Raw genomic sequence first — 15,061 nt, forward strand, 5'->3', positions numbered from 1 at the left:
ATATTTATTGGTTGGTTTTACTTTTTATAAATCACATGTAGGTTACCACATAACAGTGTATAATTGAACTCAGAAATAGCTGAAATTGTCACTATTTTTAAACAGGGGTGTGCCAAGCTACAGGATTTGTCAATACTCGTTTATAAAACATTGCCGAAAGGAAGGAATAAAAACTTTTTGAAATACTGGAGAAAAAGTAAACATATCTTACGGTATTTCAAAACTACAATACATTCAATACTTTAAAATCTTTATAAAATGTCCTGCTCTATTTTTCAAATGATTTTCATTAAGAAAACTCTAAAGATAATTTAAAAATGATGAGGCAGAATTGAAAGAACAAGCATTTGCAATGCAATAGGTCTCGCATTCACACGACTTTGAGCTATTGCTATTGTAGATGACTATGCCTTTTATTTATGTTTTGGGTTTTAAAACCTAAATAAAAGGCATTGTAATTTACAATACTAATGGCTTAAACTCTTGCAAATGTGAGACCCATTGCATTGCAATAAAGGGCCTTCTCGACTGCTTGTTAGATTGTAAATATCTGAGGAAGAGACCGGTCTGCAAAGTCTTCAAAGTAGTGATAAATAGTTCAGTGAAGAAGATGTGTAAGTGTTGTAAATTACACAGACACAAAGTGTGAAGTGAGAGTTACATATGATCCGAGCTGCAAACACTGACAAAGCGCTCCAATACCTTTTGCACTGTGATTACACTGTCGCGGCTCAGGAGGAAGAGCGGGAGGTGGGCTATTCCCTGTCTTCTCTGTGATTTGAGTGTACAGTGTGGCATTGAGTAATGTCATTGCTATCTTTGGCCTAATAAACACTCCAGCTGTAGTAGGACCCTTGCTACACCTCCTGGTGCAGGGCGGGCTGTGCTTTAGGGCACGCATGGAGGGAGGGATGGTCTTGGCTGCAGCTCCGGCCTCAACAGTGCCCCTGCTATTACTAGGAGCGCGAGGCGCTGAGGTGGTGGTGATAGTATTGGTGGTGGTGGTATTGGTGGTGGTGGTACTGGTGGTGGTGGTACTGGTGGTGGTGGTACTGGTAGTGGTACTGGTATTGGTGGTGCTGGTACTGGTACTGGTGGCAGTGGTGGTGGTGTTGGTGGTGGTACTGGTGGTAGTACTGGTGGTGGTGGTACAGGTAGTACTGGTGGTGGTTGTGGTGGTACTGGTGGTGGTGGTGTTACTGGTGGTGGTGGTACTGGTGATGGTGGAGGTGGTACTTGTGGTGGTGGTAGTACTGGTGGTGGTGGTACTAGTGGTGGTGGTACTAGTGGTGGTGGTACTGGTGCTGGTGGTGGTACTGGTGGTGGTGGAGGTACTGGCGGTGGTGCTAGTGTTGGTGGTGGTTCAGGTACTGGTGGTGTTGGTACTGGTGGTGGTAGTACTGGTGGTGGTGATGCTGTTGGTGGTACTGGTGGTGGTAGTACTGGTGGTGGTAGTACTGGTGGTGGTAGTACTGGTGGTGGTGGTACTGGTGGTGGTGGTGTGACTGGTGGTGGTGGTGGTGGTACTGGTGGTGGTAGTGGAGGTGGTGGTACTGGTGGTGGGGATGGTGGTGGTACTGGTGGTGGTGGTACTGGTGGTGGTACTGGTGGTATTGGTGCTGGTGGTGGTGGTGGTGATACTGGTGGTGATACTGGTGGTGCTACTGGTGCATTTGTTTCTCAAGACCACAAACATGCTTTTTTTATAAAAGAGCCCCATTCCGCTCTTTCACTTTAATAGTGGTCGTGCACCTTTGTTTAGACGAGCCCAGTCTAAAGAAAGTAACATGCCACCACTGTAGTTGGCCGATGCTCCTGGCTGCCAAATGGAAGTGATGTATCTGGAGCACCGGCTAACAAGGAGCCAGTAAACAAAAGCAATGGAGCTATAAACCAATAGCAGGCAGCAGCTGAAATTTTATTCTGTAGAGTGTTTACAGGAGTTCTTGCATACAGCGCATGCACTCTGATACTCGACCTAAAAATGTATGCCAAGACTTAATTTACTTTTCACAAGACTAGGAAATCAAACATGCTCCAGCTATTTGGTCCTGTGCAGTAAAGCATAATGCAGGGAGCACGTTTATGGGCCTCAAGGAGAACAGTTATCTCCTTTTTCAGTCATGCTAAGTACACCTTCTGCCTCAAATGCCAGCTGAGTAAGTGCAGCAGACAGCTAATCTCCTAGCACCATAAATGTCTTTCTGTTCCAAGGCCTGTGCGTTCATGTACAATGGTAAATGCAATAGATAATACAAAACGACCCTTTAAAACTGCTCTTTAGACATAGCTCATCAAAAGACACCTGTTGCTGTGATTTTACAGACAAACTGGAAGAGGTGGGCAGCAACTCTGAGAATGGGGGTGTATTCGGTGGTGTGAGCAGCATCCTAAGGAGAGAGCCAGAAGGCACTTACACTCCCAGGGAGATGAATAAAAAAGCAGTTGCCTGAATCGGAGCAGAGGAAAGATCCAAATCATCCAATCAAAATGAAGGCATAGATGCTATGCTTCAGGGGAGAAATAAATTAAAGAAGAGGAGTTAAAGTAATTGAATAAGTAACCAAATGACAGTGACAAGAAAGCCAATAAATGGTACGCATTGGGTAGGCTCAAAGCCCATTGTCAGCTTCTGGTATGATCCAAAAGAGATTTTTCGACAACTGTAGGCAAGACCTGACCTAAATAGTGTGGGGGGGGAGAGCACCGACCACCCCACATCTACCTCTAACTCTAACTCAGTAGTGGCTCCTGGTGGGAGTGCTACTGGGCGGTTATGTGGGGAGGAGCAGGATGGGGGGTAGTAAACACCGGAACATGGATGAATGCAGGTAAATTGACAATTAAATTAATAAAACGAATTCCGTTGCCTGCCAAATGCGATGCAGAGCACGCAACGAAATTCGTTTTATTGATTTAATTGTCAATTTATCTGCATTCATCCATATATTCATCCATATTCCGGTGTTTACTACCCCCCCCCCACCCTGCCTCTCCCCCGCCCCACGTCACCGCCCTGTAACACTCCCAACAGGAGCCACTATTGCGCCAACTTGTGCCCTTACTAACTTAACAAGGGTTTTCCTATGCAGAAGGCAAATGGAGATTTACTAATCCCTTAATTCACCACTTTAGCCTTTTCTTGGTTTCATCTAAATTGCTACTTTGTAAGGTACTAAAGAGCAAATACATTCACTGTAACGTTTTAGCAATGTAAAGTAACAGTATATTCCTGTTCCATGTATATATATATATAAATTACCTGCATCTTCATGCCATCCAGTCCCAGCCTAGAAAAAAATGGGATTGAAAATAATGATAATATAAGGATTAAACATATAGCTTTTATGAGACTCCCAACCCTTGTTCATATGCTAAGATCACAAAACCATATAAAAGTATGTCCAGCATAGACCATAGCACAAAGCAGTCAGTGATTAGTGAAACTGCGCTATGAGCTTTATGCAATGTGAAGTGGTGGCTATGTTGCATTTGTTAGACTGTCAGCTGTAATGAGGAAAAAGAGGTTGGAGAGGAAGGCGTGAAGGAAAGCAGAAATGGAAAAAAACAAGTTACTTACCTGTTACTTTGGTTCCCCAGTATTGGTAACTTTCATAGATTCCAATAGCTTGTATCATTCCCCGTCGTCGGAATGGGAGTCTCTGCAACAAAATAACATAGCAGCAGCAGGGGAGGCTGGTGGATTTTGAAAGTGGTGGGGCGTGCTAGGGCATGGTCTGACCCCCCCCCCCTCCCCCCCAAATCACCAGAGACGTACTGAAACCATTGCCACTTATAGCGCCATCAGGAGGCTTAAACACAGTACAAACATGAAGGGAGTCCTTCAGTTGTTGCCACCCACTTTACTACCTCGATGTAGGCCAGCCCTGCCCCATACCATTTATTTCCAAGGCTCTGTGCTGAAAACGCCTGGGCCACAGCATTAGCGCCCTGTGTACAAGTTAACCATTACCGCTTCTACCGGCCACTCCTACCATGCTGACATCACTCTCTCCTCGAGTGTGCCTCAAAGGTGAGCAATAGCCGTCGCCCCCAGCCAGCACATGCGGCCGAGGACTTGTCTCTATCCGACCTCAGTTCTCATTTAAAGCCACAGAATCGGAATCCGTCTTACAATTAGCACGAAGCAGCCAGAGAGCACTTCATTTAAAGCTGCTTCGTGCTGTACATTCATTCTCTCTTTCCTCTCGGATGCTAGGTAGGGCAACGCCCCTTTCACCCCTTATAACCAGCCGCCAGTGAGCAGTAGGTACAAAAGAGAAAGGAAAAGACCTAGGCCTCATTCCCTTTTGTAGCATATCCACCCTTTTTGCAAAAGAGACCAAAACCAAGCAACAGCCACTCAGATTAGCCTCACCCCATAGAACCCTCCTGAGAGAACCTCAGACCCTCAGATTTTCGTAGCCATTGTGTAACAGTAACCCATCTGCTGAAGGCTGAGCTTTCCCAGGGGAGGAGTGTGGGCGCATGGGAATCTATGAAAGTTACCAATATTGGGGAACCAAAGTTACAGGTAAGTAACTTGTTTTCTTGCCCCAGTATTGGAGCTTTCATAGATTCCCATAGCTTGTATCAGAGTAGCTAGCAGTAAGCAATAATTCACATTTTGTGACATAAATATAGAAATACCTCAGAATCTATACTTTGATAAGAAAATAAATACACATTGAAACAGTAATCAGCATTATCATTAGATACAAAATGTGAAATCATAGGAAGGAGGGATAGTAGAGAAAGCTCACCACTCAATGGAAGAGGCTCCTCAGGACTGCCTGGCCTACAGCCGTGTCTTCCTCTGCCAAGGTTTCTCGGCAGTAATGCTTCGTGAAGGTGTGCGTGCTGCTCCAAGTCGCAGCTTTGCAAATGTCTTTGATCTGCACTTCCGCAAAGAGAGCCGTAGAGGAAGCCATGGATCTTGTGGAGTGTGCTCTAACTCTGCCTTCTAGAGGCTTGCCTGCTGCAGAGTGACAGTACTGAATGGCACTGGAGATCCATCTAGCAATACCCTGCTTTGACAGGGGTAAGCGCTTGCGAGGAGCACTGAATGCGATGAATAAATGAGAAGACTTACGAAATCCCTTAGTGCGGTCCAGATAAAATTTCAAGCACCGCTGCACATCCAGAGAATTAAGTGACGTTTCCGCCGGCGAGGAAGGTTGAGGAAAGAAAGTCTTGAGAATCACTGGTTCATTGAAATGAAAGTCTGAAGGCACTTTTGGTATGAACTTTGGATTAGTCCTTAGAATTACAGTATTTCTTTTGAATTGTAAAAAAGGTTCCTGTATTGTGAGAGCTTGCAAATCCCCAATGCGTCTTGCCGAAGTGAGAGCAAGAAAGAGTGCCAGTTTCCACGAGAGGAATTTCATGTCTACTTGGTGAATCGGTTAGAAGGGATGTTTCATCAGCTGGGTGAGAACCAAGTTCAAATGCCATGTGGGAGGCAGAGGCCTCACCGGAGGAAAGACTCGAAGCAGACCCTTGAGAAACTGTTTGACAATTCTGGATGACCAGAGAGAAGGTCCAGATGGAGTGCGCCTGTAGTGAGAAACTGCCGCTAAATGAACTTTTATGGATGAATGAGCCAATCCTGCCTTAGCCAAGGACAGGGGATAAGGAAGAGCCCGATGAGGCTGAGAAGAGAAAGGGTCAACACCCTTCTTCTCGCACCAGATGCAAAATCTTTTCCATTTCAGACGGAAAGTCTTGTTAGAGGAAGAGGCTCTAGCTTGAGAAAGAACCTCTCTTATCTCATCCGAGAGATGAAGGTTTAGGAACTCTTGATGCTCAGGAGCCATGCTGTCAGGTGTAAGGAACGAGGATCCGGATGCAAAATTTGACCTTGGGATATCGTGAGAAGATCCGGAATCACCCGCAAAGGAAGTGGAGGAGGCAGAGAAAGGAGGTGCAGCTCCATGAACCAGAACTGCCTCGGCCAAGCAGGAGCTGTTAGGATCATCTTGCATGGTTCCCCCTTGATCTTCTTGAGTAGCCTTGGAATCAAAGGAATGGGGGGAAAGGCGTACACAAATGCTCTTGACCAAGCTATCGAAAGCACATTCCCCAGTGACTCTCGATGGTGTAACCTGCTTGTGTAAAACTGGCATTTTCTGTTCATCGCGGTGGCAAAGAGATCTATTGAGGGTTTGCCCCACCGATGGAAAGTCTCCTCCAAGACCGTCTGGTTCAGTTCCCATTCATGGCTGACTAATGACAGCCTGATGAGTCTGTCCGCCTTTTCGTTTAGCACTCCTGGCAGGTGTTCTGCCTGTAGCGCTATTCCGTGTAGGATTGCCCACTCCCAAATTTCTTGGGCCTCCTGAGATAACCGAAGAGATCTGGTACCCCCTTCCTTATTTATGTAGTGCATGGCCGTGGTGTTGTTCGTGTGGACGAGAACCGCCGACCCTAGCAATCGTGGAAGAAACGCCTGCAGCGCCAGCTGGATCGCTCTGAGCTCCAGGAGGTTGATGTGAAAATGATGGTGCTGGGGCAACCAATGTCCGCTGACATGTAAATCCTGAAGCACCGCACCCCAGCCCTCCAGCGAGGCATCTGTTGTTACCACTTGAGGAGCTGGATTGCTTGCGAAGGATAGACCTTGGGATAAGTTTTCTTCCTTAGTCCACCATAAGGCTGCCTTTCTCATTTCCTCAGTAATCAACACCTTGTCGTCGAATGAGCTGTGAACTTGTTGCCATTGCCTGTCTAGTTTCTCCTGAAGAGATCGCATCCGCAATCTACAGTGGGGTATCAGAGGAATGCAAGAAAAAATCACTCCTAGAAGGGATGTGTAACGGCGTATGAGCCATGGATTTCAGCTTTTCCTGCCTCTCGAGAGATGGAAAGGCTTTGCTGAGAGTCATGTCCAAGATAGCTCCCAGAAAAAAGTACTGTACTGGAAGGCAAGAGAGACGACTTCTCCCTGTTGAGAGTGAGACCCAGATTCCTGAATAGGTTTGTACATGCCTTGACCGTTTCCTCCGCAGCCCCCTTGGACGGGGCCTTCAGCAAACCAGTCGCCCAGGTATGGGAAGACCTGAAAATGCTGTTTCCTTAGGAAAGATGCCACCGGTGCCAGCCACTTGGTAAAGATCCTCGGGGCAGAGCAAAGTCTGAAGTGTAAAACTCTGAATTGGAAGGGGCTCTTGGCTACCGTGAATCGAAGAAACCTCCTATGGGCTGGATGAATGGGTATTTGGAAATATGCATATTTGAGATCGAGAGTGGCCATGAGCGATTCCTGACAAAGTTCGCGCTTTTAATGTCATGAATAACCAACAATTAACAAATAGAAGATAAGCACGCAATATCAGCGTTTAAAACCTTATCAAGCCATAGAATATCTTCTCTTCGAGTGAAGCTCCATCTTCCCTTCACATCATTGGAGACAGACTCCATCTTCCCTTCACATCATTGAAAAAGAAACTCCCCTTTTTAAAAAGACATACACTCAGTGAATATTGACTGTTAAAACTTTTTATGTAATTTTTACTTGTCTTTATGTTAATGAATATCTTCATAACATTTTTAATCAAATTTATTAAATCCAATTATTGAATGCTATTTCAGTGCTTTCTTGTTTATTATATATATTTTTCTGATGTCTCTTGAACTTTGCCAGTACTTAAACTGTGCCTGGGTTGTTATTTTACTTCAGTTGACAATGGGTATAGACCAGATCAACTTCCTGTAGGGCTCTTTAAAATCACAGAGGAAGCACTCTGTTTGTACAGAAGGCATAGGAAGTTTGAACCTACTAGAGGCCCTCTCCATCAACTTGTGAAATCCCCCAATATCCGCTGGGGGGGGAGTCCACTGGGTCCGGACTAGGTGACGCTGGGTCCAGGATCACATAACCATCCCATTTCAAACCTTGGTGAGGCCTGTTGTCATCATCCTGATCCTCGTCTGAGGAATCATCCTGAACCTCCTGGATCACTGGAGGTATACTTGGAACAGGTGCCTGTGGCTGAGAAACCACCTGGGATGGCACTTCCGGAGAAACCATTATTGAAGCTGCTGGAGCAGGTACAGCCTGTACTGTCAGGACAGAGGCAACAGGACGAGGAGCCTGAGAAAACCTGGCCCTATAATCTTGTAACATGCCATGAAGATCTGCCAAGAGGGAAGAAGGAACTGAAACCACCACCTTGCCTGCGCTCTCTTGACGTCGATAAGACTGCTGGTAAGAGCATTCATGAAGGTACTCGCCCTTAGAATCGGTCTCTTGGCATTTCACCAACAACTGAGAAGGATTATCTGCATAACGAAAAGAGTCCTGATCATCCCCATCAGAATCATCTTTTTCCTCAAGCAACAGTGCAGGAGGTAAGGGGGTAACCTTCCTTGGAGATGTCATATCCAGTGTTATCCTTTTCAAGGAAATTGTAATCCTCTCCGTCGACAAAGACGTCGTCGATGGTACCATCGGCGATGGTGTTGCCAGAGAAAAAGTAATCGACGAGGTCGTCGTTGGAAGATCCACCGTCGACGGTTGAATCGTCGATGACGAGATGGGCGTCATCGACACTGCCGTCGACGCTCCTGCCGTCGTTGTCGTCATAGTTGCTCTAGTCGACGACACCGTCGTCACCATCGCCGTCGTCGACACCTTCGTCGTCGTCGATACCTTCGTCGACATCCCCGTCGACGTCACTGTAACCGTCGTCGACGCTTCCGTCGACGCTGACTGCACTGTCGTCGAGCATGTCGTCGGTGTAACTTTCTTCACCTGCGATTTAAAAGGTTTCGTTGACGGATTCTTCTGCAGCATCGTCGATGACTTGGAACCTTTCTCTGACTTTTCAGATGACAGAGAAGAGGGCTTCTTAAACGCCTTAGCAGATTCCACCACTGCTGTAGCTGTAGATAGTCCTTCTCTCTCCTTTACACCGTGGTGAGGAGATTTGCTAGGACTCCGGGTCTCAGACTCATGGGGGTCTTTTTTGAGGCCTTAACTGGATGCTCTGAAGAAGGTGAAGAGGAAGCCCTACCCCTTTTGACTGACCTTCTGGATGAGGTTGCAGATGAAGAATCCTCACTGTCACATGACAGAGTTTCTTTCCTTGACATCAATTTCTGGAGCCAAGTGAGGAGGCGACCCTCGCGGTCCCGGGGGGTCTTTGAAGAGAAGGTGCAGCAGATCTTGCAGTCCGCAGCCTTATGATCAGGGTACAGGCAATAAATGCAGTCCTTATGCCTTTCCTCCACATACAACCTTTTCTTGCCACAGGTGGAACAAGCCTTGAAAATGACTTTCTTCTCCTTGTCAGACATTTCTAGATGAAACACCTAACAATTCTAAAGGAAAAATGCTGGGAAATCCTCAAATAGAGTTGAAGTGAGCAGAGCACATGTTTATCGCAATGTGCGGTAGAAAATCTGAGGCTCTGAGGTTCTCTCAAGAAGGTTCTATGAGGTGAGGCTAATCTGATTGGCTGCTGCTTGGTTTTGGTCTCTTTTGCAAAAAGAGGTGGATATGCTACAAAAGGGAATGAGGCCTAGGCCTTTTTCTTTCTCTTTTGTACCTACTGCTATGTTATTTTGTTACAGAGACTCCCATTCCGATGACGGGGAATGAGACAAGCTATGGGAATCTATGAAAGTTTCAATACTGGGGCAAATCAGCAATCTACAGGAAACCTTTATGAAACTAAGGCCACCCCTCCTTCTGCTCCAGGATGGGATATGGTCAACCATAGAAAGGTTCAGTTCACCCAGCCAGATATGAAATGGCAGGTGTATCTAGCCCAATAACTAGCTAACAAAAAATATGTCCATTTCATTTCAGCATTGGCTGCCTTACCATGAGAAGCACATTGCTACCATGGGACAAGCATGCTGCAGACAATGAGGATACTATTCCATGGCTGCCTGCTGGAAAGTCTGTCTTATAGATGATGCTTGATCATTCAGTGCGGAGCCTGAAGAATCTATTCTGTTAAATGCCAAACTTTGTGGTGTCTGAAAAGTCTTCAATAGACTGCAAGACTGTGTGGTGTCGGCAGAATCTCTTCTCTCAGTTTGTCGAGCGTGTGATTTCTTTATGTCTACTTCGTGTCTTTCTGAGTATAAAGAATCTCTTAGAGCCTGTCACACAGTTTGGTGCCTGAAGAATCTTCTAGAGTCTGCCAGACTGTGTGGTGTCTGGAAAATCTCTGAAAGCCTGTCTGACAGTGTGAGATTTCAAGAGTCATTTCTTTCAGTCTGCTACATTGTGTAGTGTCTCAATCTCTAATAGTCTGCCAGACAGTGAAGGGTCTGAAAAATCCCCTCTCAGTCTGTTAGACTGTGTGTTTGAAGAATCTCTTCTTCCACTCTTACTAATAGTGTTCAGTCTGAAGACTCGCCTCTCCCAGCCTGCTAGACTGTTTGGGTGTTTGCCACAAGAACATCTATTGAGACAATGCAACATGAACTGTAAGAGTGTGTCTTGAAACAGCTGCTCTATAATACATACCTTGCTGAACCCTAAAAGTAAAGTCCCAAGAAAGAGATCTCCCACCAGTGGAATGAACCAGAGACAGTTAGTCAGATAAGTGAAAGCCATACTTGTTACTGACAGCAGTGAAAAGTCCCTGACACACATACCCAAGTTAAGAAGATCAGTTTACTGAGGGTACATCGTTAAGGGACCTGCTTCTTAAATGTTGTGACTCTGATTGGTGTATTGGCCATTAATACCTCTAACATACAGATAACACATGAATTAATATGACAAACATGCTTTATAAACGTATCACAGTCTACAGAATTTACTGACTTAAAACGCCCTAATGCTCAGTCCCCAAACGACTGAGCTACTCCTTTCATGTCAACGTAACTGCAAATGTGTTCCTCTATAGCAAAATAAACTTAGTCATTAGTTTCATCCTCCTCTTTTACACAAAGTAAAATTGCTGGCTTGACTGATGATGAATGCCCAAATCAAACACTTTACTATCTTCATATTACACATAAAAGTGATTCTCCCACCCACAAATTTCCAGGATGAGGTTTAAGAGCTGCTTATTTCTTGAATTCACAGTGGAGCCACAGCACTGATCAGTCTATTTTTGTCTACCCAAAAAGACAACGGCTCCTTTGAAAGACATTGTAACACCTACATGACATCTGTAACCTGTAACAGAGACTTTTATCTCCCAATAAATGTAATCATAAAATCTATGCTACCTTCCTAATACAATTTTCACCTAACCAGCATAGAATAGTGACATGCCAAAGTTGCTAAATATTCAGCATTGCATTAAAAAATACACTTGACATTCAGAATTTTATTATTCCTGCAAATAAAGTCAAGCCCTCTACACCTGCTGCTCAGCCTGCTCTCTGTAAACAATCCCTCAGGCATACATAAACATTGTGTGACATCACACAGAGAGGCTGAGCAGTAGGTGTCATGGAAACTAGGGAGAGAATGCATTATATCTAATACAGAATATAACAGACATCTTTCACTTGCTCACAAGGCAGGAGTCTGACGAAAGAAACTTGACCACATTACTCCAGTGTTGAAAAACCTGCATTGGAGGCTGTTGTATTGTGCTTAGAGTGGAATGTATTTATGTCATTGATGACATTGGAACGTTGTAGTGTCATCAATGACCAGTGGGAGATTTGCGGTTGGTTGGGACAGTTGTGCTGACCTCCTTTGTCTGGCTTTACTTAATAAAGAATTCTTGTCAACTTCAAAAGCGTTCCTGTATATTTATCAATTTTTGCGACGATTGGACTTCGGATCTACAGAGTGTTTAAGGCCTTCGTCAGTTATCCCCTTCATTGTTGTCTCCTGACAAGGGGTCAGAAGACTCTACAAAACTGTAAGTACTGTATTCTGGAGGTCTTCCCCTGATGTATCTCCTGAAGGAGGGGAGCAGCATCTTGTAACTTTGGAGACCTACCAGTTGGGCAGGCGCTGTGACATTTGGTGCCTTTCGTCTGTAAAGAAGGATCCTCCAAGAATAGTATCCAAGAGTAAGTTTATTAGAGACAAGCAGGTACAACTTCTCCAGTCCAGCTTCATATCATAACTGACTGCACTCACTACATTCTAGATCCTAGCTGGATGCATCACACCCAAGACACCACATCTTCATTATTGTTGGAGCGCCCGCTTGCCACTAGTGCCTAACCTCTGCTCCCATTGTCCTGCACAGAGACCAGGCACTGCCTATGTTTTCTGTGCTCAAAGTCTTCCAAGAAATGCAGTGTTAGATGGTCCAATCGCTTACAACAGCATGCTATGTGGTAGCCACCATCTTGGAATGGGTTTCGTTGCCACGTACGAGGGAGCAATACCGCCTTGGAGCCACAGTGGTGCAATTTTCTTCGGTGACAAGCAAACCACTTGTCATTGTTTGGTCAGCAGCTTGTTTTCTACAGTGACAGGCATACCCGTGTTATTTTATTAGTGTCATGCACACAGTGCGTCATTTTCGAGTGGCAGGCACACCCTTGTACAAGGTATTTGAAATTTTAAAATTCAACGTTGGTCTTTGCGATTTGTGGAGCACTCTTTAATAATAATAATAATAATAATACTGATATTTCTAAAGCGCGATCAGCTACCTCACAAGGAGGTGTCCCGGCGCTAGGTGGGCAACTCTTGTTAGGCAGGAAAAACAAAAAAGGGGGGAGAGTGCTTATTTTTTCTGGGCAAAAAGCCAGGTCTTTATTAGCTTCTTGAAACAGGATTCAGTCGTGGCAGCTTGGATGGCGACCGGCAGGGTATTCCAAAGAATTGCCGTGTTAGCAGAGAAGGACCTGCCACCGAGTCTGGCTTTTTTGGCGCGAGGGACGAGGAGCTGAAGCCGAGCGTTAGAACGCAGGTGCCTCTCCTGGTGATACCTGGGGAGTCTAAGTTTTAAGTAATCAGGACAGGACCCCTTAAGTGCTCTGAACGCCAAGGTTAGAGCTTTGAACTTTATTCTACTAGCCACAGGGAGCCAATGCAGGTCGTGTAGATGCGGAGAGACATGCTGTCTAAAAGGGATGTGTTTTAGCAGTCTCGCAGCTGCATTCTGCACGATCTGCAGGCGATGTACCAAGTATTTGGGTAGGCCAAGATATAGGCCATTCGCGTAGTCCAATCTGGATGTAACTGTTGCATGGACTACCATTTTTCAGCAGTCTGCTGGCAAAAGCGCAAGGAACTTCCGAAGGTTCCTAAGTTTGAAAAGACAGCCAGTTGTGACTTGTTGTATGTGTGACGAAAAGGAGAGACCCTCGTCCCATCTGACACCTAAGTTCTTCGCATAGGTGCTAGGAGGAGGAGGGGGACCCATTTCAGGAGGCCACCACAAGTCAGAGGGAGGACGATTATGTTTGCCAAAAAAGACAACCTCCGTTTTGCCAGCATTCAGTTTTAATTTGTTAGTATTCATCCAGCTGGAAATATCCCGAAGACATCCCCTCAATTTGCTGAAGGCTGCCTCAGATACGTCAGAGAAAGGGAAGACTAATTGCGTATCATCTGCATACGAAATTGCCTTCACTCCCCATTTTGAGATCAAGGTAAAGAGTGGGGCTAAATAAACATTAAAAAGTAATGGGCGGGGGCGTGGCCAAGATGGCGGGGTGAGCGGACGCTTCCTCCCGTAGCTCCCCCGGCCCAGCTCAGCTCGAGCCCCGATTCCTGCGCTTCTCTCCCCCCGCGGCTGCACTGCGGGCGAGAGAACTGTGCCGGAGTTCTTGGGGCACATTTTGATACCACTTTGACTTCTGTAGCCCCGAGGGAAGTCCCTGAAAGGTCTACTTAGCGATCGCTCCGAGGAGTGGAGCCCGGGTCGCCCCGAGGAGAAGAGCCTGGAGGCGGAGCATATTGCGGCGCTGTCCGCGCGCCTCGGCTGGGCCGAGTGCTGAAAAGCTGAAAGCCGGAGGTCCCGAGGGAGCGGACTGGACGGACTCCGCGAAGTGTGGGGGCTTCCTGGCCGGTGCCCTGGTGGCGAGCACCATTGCTGGGTGACGAACCCCGGCCCTCCGTCGGCGATTCCCCCCTGCCCTGAGTGTCGGGGGGTGACGGCTTGCGGACTCCGCGCCTGGAGGCGGACGACGAGCAGTGCCTGAGCCGGGCCAATCAACTGGTGGTGATGGGAGACATTGGTTTCGCACATTTCGGACCCATTGCTGTTTGAGGGTCGCCCACGGACTTGCTGGCCTAGGATGCCTTTTTGGGTTCCGTCCTCCCGCCATCTTGTCTTTGTGGAGCTGATATTGGGGACCCTCGCCTGCGCCCTTATCGTACGGGTGCCTCGGCTCACCCCGGTGCCTACGCATCTGTTGTCCTCCCTGGGAGCACAAGGCTGAAGGCTTCCAATTTGGACATTGCTGGCCGCCCTGCTGGCTCGAGGGTCGTCTCGTCCAGACCCGGGCCGCCATTTTGTCGCCTGTGACGCACTACCCCTGTCCTCGGCGAGGACCTCACATCTGGTGCCCACGGGCGGCGGGGCTCGCCTACAGCGCCTGGCCCTGGGCCTCACGGGGGGTCAAGATGACTGGGAGACGTGGCGCAGCACGAGGAGATCGCACTTTGCCGGAAATGCTCAACAGGACCCAGCAACTACGCGACAGGGCGCAGCCATCCCCGGGGACCTCCCGGGCATCGACGGAGGCCACCGTGGGCGAGCCACCAGTCACGAGGTCCTTCATGGAGGACTTATTCAGCTCCCTCAAGGAGGAATTCCAAACTCTTAAGACCGAAGTGGCCGGAGAGGTCCGTGAAGTGCGTAGGGAAGTCGAAGGCCTGGGCGAGCGGGTTGACACTGTGGAAACGGCGGCCCAACGTCGCGATGAAGAGATAGTTCATCTCCAGCAAGACGTCCTCCGCCTACGGGAGCAGTGTGTCGAGCTCCAGGCCCACTCGGAGGACCTCGAGAACAGGTCCAGGCGGAATAACATCCGGGTGCGAGGCGTGCCATCCGCGGATGAGGGTGCGGACCTGGTGGCCTATCTACAGGACCTGTTCCGCGACATCTTGGAGGAAGGAGCGGATTTTCCGATCCGCATTGACAGAGCACACAGGGTGGGCCGCCAGCGCCAGTCA

At 47.3% G+C, this 15,061-nt stretch overlaps 1 protein-coding gene across 1 annotated transcript in view; it reads right to left on the bottom strand.

The window, feature by feature from the left end:
- Positions 1 to 15,061, bottom strand: part of LOC147731234 (lanosterol synthase-like) — a 310,880-nt gene that overhangs the window by 140,946 nt on the left and 154,873 nt on the right. Inside the window, exon 10 of the mRNA XM_086954169.1 lies at positions 3,263 to 3,290. Coding sequence (XP_086810295.1) covers positions 3,263 to 3,290 — 28 coding nt within the window. The remainder of the gene's footprint in view (positions 1 to 3,262; positions 3,291 to 15,061) is intronic.

This window comes from Lissotriton vulgaris, chromosome 2_1 (assembly GCF_964263255.1).
Source record: "Lissotriton vulgaris chromosome 2_1, aLisVul1.2, whole genome shotgun sequence".
NCBI lineage: Eukaryota > Metazoa > Chordata > Amphibia > Caudata > Salamandridae > Lissotriton > Lissotriton vulgaris.